The 6,095-nt window shown below is 41.8% G+C and overlaps 1 protein-coding gene across 1 annotated transcript; it reads left to right on the plus strand.

Moving 5' to 3' along the window:
• The first annotated feature begins 206 nt into the window (after nt 1-206).
• Nucleotides 207-4,023, plus strand: HMGN2 (high mobility group nucleosomal binding domain 2). The gene is made up of 6 exons (XM_063453354.1): nt 207-383; nt 1,364-1,408; nt 1,593-1,622; nt 1,705-1,758; nt 1,911-2,006; nt 3,399-4,023. Exons 1-6 carry the CDS (start codon nt 369-371, stop codon nt 3,432-3,434), a joined length of 276 nt encoding a protein of 91 aa, XP_063309424.1. The 5' UTR covers nt 207-368; the 3' UTR covers nt 3,435-4,023.
• Nucleotides 4,024-6,095: the final 2,072 nt, after the last annotated feature.

Below are 6,095 nucleotides of genomic sequence, written 5' to 3' on the forward strand. Positions count from 1 at the left end.
TTATACGATGATCTGGCCGTGGGATAGTTATCTATGGATGTTAGCTTCCTCTGGCCCTGCGCGCCCATTTTTTTTTCCCCCTCTCTCTCTCTCTGATGCTTTAGCCGGGAGCGCGCTCACCCCCGTAGCTCGCGCGCACCTGCTCTCCTCCTCCTTCCCGCCCAGAACGGGCTAGTCACGTGTCGTAAAGCAGCCAATCGTTGCGGGCGAAGAGCGGGATCCGGATCTGACCGGTCGGGTTCCGGACCGGGTATAAAAAGAGCGAGCGGAGCCGGGAGCCGCTTCATTCGTTTGCGAGAGAGAGGTTGACGGAATTCAGTCAGAGTTTCAATCAATTCCGTCCAGACGTTAAACAAACACCGCCCGCCATGCCCAAGAGAAAGGTACGGGGTCTGCTGGGGGGATGGAGCTCGCGGTTGGGCTGGGGTAGGAGGAGGATGGGGATAGCGCAGTGTGTCTGGTTGGGAGAAGGTGGGGAGGGCAGAGAAGGCAGACTCCATGATGGAGGAGCTCAGAGAGGCGGTCGGGCCGGCCGGCGGTGTCTCTCAGTCTCTACTCTTTCCCGGCCCGCGGAGAGCGGCTGGCCCGCCGTATATCGCACTATACATCGTTACCGAACGCTTTATTTATTAAACGGCACTGTTACCATTGCAAAGCGCGGGAAAGTACGATGAGGGGGCGGTGCCTCCGCCAAAACAAGGGCGCGAACCCCCCGAGGGGTGTAACCTGCTCTATAACCGCCCATGGTAAACTAAGCGGGAACACGCTGGGAGGGGGCGGGGCGGGCACGTTTAACCCCCTATTGTTGGCTCCATACACACGGCCTAACCGGAGTCATAGCATTAATTAAACACTGCAGATTGGGAGCTGTGTATGATGCCGAGAATGGCAGAGTAAAAAAAAACACAGGGGGAAAAAAAAATAAAGTTTATTTTGTAAAAAATATCAAAGTTGGGCTATTCCTCCAAATCAGTTGTGTATTTTTCATCACTTTGACATTTTAGATAACTGGCTCTAATTTTTAGTCAAGTGATTAATTCTGCATGTGTCTTAAAACTGTTCCGTCTTGCAGCTACCGATCATCTAAAAGGTTGATGTGTAAATACTACCTGATGTATGTATGGTCTCTATATATTCAGAGTATTTGCGTGAAGGTCAGCCAAAGAAAGTATGCACAATGGCAAACACATACACATGTCACAATCAATGACTTGTTAAAAATAAAATGAAACCCCAGTTAAATTGTTGGTTAGGGTGGGAATCTGACGAACTATTTGACTGCAGGCTAGTAACTAGAACTTTTATTGTTTAACCTACATGCTCTGTCAAAATAATTATTGTATAATTGTGTTTTTTCTTATAGGCTGAAGGAGACTCCAAGGTGGAGAAGGCAAAGGGGAAAGATGAGGTGAGTTTTGGAGTCTGCTCATAGGTGGCACTGTAGTATAATCTAGTTTAGAGTCCTCATCTGAAGCTATATATGAGGACCAGAAAGTCTCTCTCATGTGGTCTTGTTTTTTTTTTACCTCTGGTATTTTCTTGTTGGTGAAGATTTCTCTTGAAACTAAATTTTTATTTTTATTTTCCCCTAGCCACAAAGACGATCTGCACGGTTATCTGCTGTAAGTCTCTAACAATTAAATGTAGAATCCTAGGGATCTATTCCTGCACATGTTGGCTAATATTTTGTGCCTTTGTTTATAGAAACCTGCCCCACCAAAACCAGAGCCCAAGCCCAAGAAAGCTGCTCCGCCAAAGGTAAGTGGTGATTACCTCTTGTACTGCATTGTAACTTTCTGTGATGGTTTTCAAAAGTTTAACTTGATGGTCTTTAGTTTTTTTTTCTTCAACCTAAACTATGTAAACTACCTTCATGTCCACACTAATCTACTTTCATCATCACGTTGCAGAAGGCTGAAAAGGCACCAAAAGGAAAGAAAGGAAAGGCCGATTCTGGCAAGGACAGCAGCAATGCTGCTGAAAATGGAGAAGCCAAATCAGACCAGGTGTGTACGGGGCCAGAATACCCATTAGGTCACATTTGCCTAGATGTGCATGTTTTTAGCACTTATAATGAACTTTTTGGAGCTTAAAGGAACACTATAGCGCTAGGAATGTAAATGTGTATTCATAACGCTATGGTGTACTAGTGAGACTGATCATAAAGGATAAAAAGCCACTTTTTCTTCCATGCAGCTCTGTGATTGCCTGGCCTCCTAGTGGAGATAAATAATCTTGATATTAGCCAATCAATGCTTTCCCATATGAAAGCATTGAGAGGCTGGTGCACATACAGGGGAAACTGTGCTGCACCAATCATATAATATCTGAGACTGTCTGTCTGAAATAGTGTTAAGCTCAGCTCTTTCTGCAAGAGTCTGTTATAGGCATTACAACCCTGCAATGTCTTGCATTGTATTGTTAAAACAAGAGGGACATGGCATCCAGAACTCTTCATTTAGGTGGAGTGGACTGGTAGGGCAAAATAAACACCAGGAGACTAAGCCATTGCCCTCTGTAATACAAGCCTTCAATGTCTGGTAAAACATGAATAGTTCCAGAGTATGGAAACCTAAGCGCTGTCCCATTTGGACAGGAGATGAAGTTCCATTTCAATCTTCACAACAAATGCTTTTGCTGGAGGAAGAGGGACGGTACGGAGTTATGCACACTAATTAAAAGGACTTTAGGTACACAGACCACTTTAGCTCATTGAAGTAGGCTGGGTGAAGTTTCCGAAGTCCCTTATCCCTGCAATGGTAATCATTGCAGTGTTTGATGAACTGCAATAAGTGCCTTGAGGGTTGATTTCCTATGGAAGGGGAGTCCTAATGCAAGCGAGGCGTTTGTGCATTAAATTCCACTGTGAGCTAGTTGAAGTCAAACTTCAACCAGTGCAGAGACATTGCCGATGGAATCTGGATAAGTGACAAGTGGTGACTTCCCTTTAACTCCTGCAGCTATACCATGTTTGTAACAATCATAGGAGGCTGAATCTACTATAGAAGATGGAGAAAGTACTTTGTAAATAAAAATCTAACTACACATACACAAAACCAAATCTTTCATTTATCTTCAAAAGAAAACCTTTCTTTAGTCCCAAATTTAGGTACTAAAAGCCTGAACTTAAATACTTTACCTCGATCCTAGTTTTTAAACACCATTTATGTACCAATTACTAAATTTAACTATGCTTGAACACTAAAATGTTTAATACTAAACACTGACTTATCCCTAAAGACTACATTTTGTCTCACTCTAGTCAATAAATCTCAAGCTTTTAATCCTTAACACTAAACACCCGATGTAATTCAATTCTGACATGGCCCTGTGTTATGAAATATCTGCTGACTGCATGTCATAAATCTTCTAAAATACATTTTTTTTTCCCCATTTAGGCACAGAAGGCAGAGGGAACTGGGGACTCCAAGTGAGCAGTGTGAATTTTTGATAACTGTGTACTTCTGTTGACTGTACAGTTTGAAATACTATTTTTTATCAAGTTTTATAACAATGCAGAATTTGTTTTACTTTTTATTTTTAAGCTGTGTTGGCACAATGATGCTTTGTGTTTTTTATGGGATGGGATGTGCAGTGGTCTAATCACCACCTTGGGCAGTGGCTCTTTGAGTCTCCGTTCTGGTGGTTTTTCCATGAATGTGACAATTTTATTTTTAACCCTGTCCTCTGATTTAGACAGGCAGCTATTTGAGCCCCTTACTGCTTGGGACTGAAACAGTTGTTAAAGCAGTACAAGGGGAGGGAAGTTTTAACAACTCAGCTGATGCTTATGGGGCCAGGCTGGGTTAATTTTTCTCGTTTGTTTTTCATGACAACGCTCCAAATGTGAAGCGCCTATCCTCCATCAATTTATGGGTTTTATAGTGATTTGCAGTTTGAGGTGGGTTGGGGAATTATGATGTTGTTTTTAATATGTTGTAGCTTGTCCTGCCTGACTTTTGCAATGACTGTTCATGGAAAAAGCATCTTCAATAAAGCTGGAATCTGTTTGGCTCCATTTAACTTATGTTTGCATTCACATTTTTCTATTAAGTGGACACTCCAAGGTGTAGTTGACAATATTTTCTCAGTGCATTGTGTTGGTATTTGCTAATTAAGTTAATTTGGGATTTTATTAAATTTCTGAAAGTGCAAGAATCTACAGCTTGTGCCAAAATAAAAGCAACACTTGCTATGTATGGGTTTTATGGGAGTTGTCATGCAGCTGTCACTATACTACTGAAATATCTACACATCGTGACTTGAGGTGAAATAATTGGAAGGGATAGCATTACAATAGAAAAACACAAACTAGCATTAAATTGGCGGCTGGACCTGCATATTCTACACTTGAGCGCAAGTTCGAACATCCTGTTTGCCATCACTGAAATCTGGTTTTGCTGGCAGATTGGATTCTTGCATTTTAAAATTAAGAACATGGACGGCCTAAACTAGGGGTCAGCAGCCTGGATGGCTGACTGCAAACGGGCTGAGAAATTAAAAGTATCTCAGCAGGAGTAGGCCTGTTTGGTGTTTCAATGATACTTGTTGAGGGATGGTCCTTTACTCAATGCAGCACTTTGAGGAAGTGACTGACCATGATATACAACCCACATACACATCACACATTATGGTTAACTGTTACCTGCCCATACACAGTACAACATACAAAATAGGCACAAATTCAATCCTAGCACAGAATAAACAAAGTGAGAAAAATGTACCCTTTATAGTATAAAATTATATTGTAAGAAAACTAATCTAAATGTACATACACATCTGCGTTTCTTATTTTATAGATTGTAAGGCACCACAAGCTGTTAATATATTGCACAAAAGAAAACTGATTGCAGGTACTTAGAATGGCTTTACAAGTATAACCTTCTTGACTTTATTTCCATGTTAAATACAGGAAAGAAACCAACAGTGCAGCAGTAAGGTTATATGTAAGATTAATATTGCACTCACTAGACCAGGGGTAGGCAACCTACGGCACTCAAGGTGTCTTTGCACGGCACTCAAGGCTGCTAGAGCCAAACAGGCTCTGGCCTATCAGGAGTGCGAGTTAAACTTCAGATATCTGCTAATACGAAAAGCTGGTGAAGGACAATCCTCAATTTATGCATTGCAGCACGTAGAGGGGATCTCAGATCACTTCCACCCAGCACTTGTGTATGGGAATCCACGCTGTAATAGAGCACCCCACAGCTGTTGTTGCAGTTCCTGTCCTTGAGCTGTACCTGGCCGGCCTTGTCCCCACTGGAACACAGGGAAGCCACCCACACTGCTAGATATACACAGAGCTGCAGAATAACCCTCCCCTCATACAAATAATACGAACAGCCCAAACGCAATCCGCACAAACTCAACACCACTGATAATCCACATGCATGCACACAACCCAACATGCAGCCTCTCACATGCAATACCCCAAACAGCCCCTCACACACAACACCAAACATACAATGTGACATCCATCCACACACACAATTCTACAAGCAGCCCCCATATACAGCCCACATTCATAGGGTTATTTACACAATACCACAAACTACTCATGAACATATACAATATAATGGCTCATACATGCACAAATACAATGATACAAAAAAACTGCAGTATAAAACAAGCACAATATGGCAACATATTCACCGGCACGGTATGGGCCATAACAATCTTATTTCGGCACAGTGCTGCTAAAAGGTTGCCTACCCCTGCACTAGACAAATGTATACAACTGGCACATCTCACTCTCCCTTGGTCTGGAAACCCAAAGAAGTCCCTCCAAAACAGATGAATGAGCAGCAACAGACTTGTAAAACCAGAGCAAAATAGCGAAGGTTTAAAAAAAAAAAAAAAAAAATTTAGCTCAGCCTTATGCATTTTATCTGATGCATGACTTCTTGGTATTCGATAATGGAGATACTTTCTCCTGTCAGACTTAGTCTTCACAGCGTTCTGACCCGCCATGAGCCATTTTAAAGCACTTTAAAGATATTACAGATTTGTATAAAATATGATATAAATACAGAGAGGAGGGGATTGGAATTTGAAATAAAGTTTAAAGAAAGTGAAGATTTAAAAAAAAAATTGCA

This window comes from Pelobates fuscus, chromosome 1, assembly GCF_036172605.1.
Source record: "Pelobates fuscus isolate aPelFus1 chromosome 1, aPelFus1.pri, whole genome shotgun sequence".
Taxonomy (NCBI): Eukaryota; Metazoa; Chordata; class Amphibia; order Anura; family Pelobatidae; genus Pelobates; species Pelobates fuscus.

Coding starts and splice junctions, on each gene's coding strand:
- HMGN2 (XM_063453354.1), top strand. Junction 1,409..1,592: donor AGGCAAAGGGGAAAGATGAG/GTGAGTTTTGGA, acceptor ATTTTCCCCTAG/CCACAAAGACGATCTGCACG. Junction 1,759..1,910: donor AGAAAGCTGCTCCGCCAAAG/GTAAGTGGTGAT, acceptor ATCACGTTGCAG/AAGGCTGAAAAGGCACCAAA.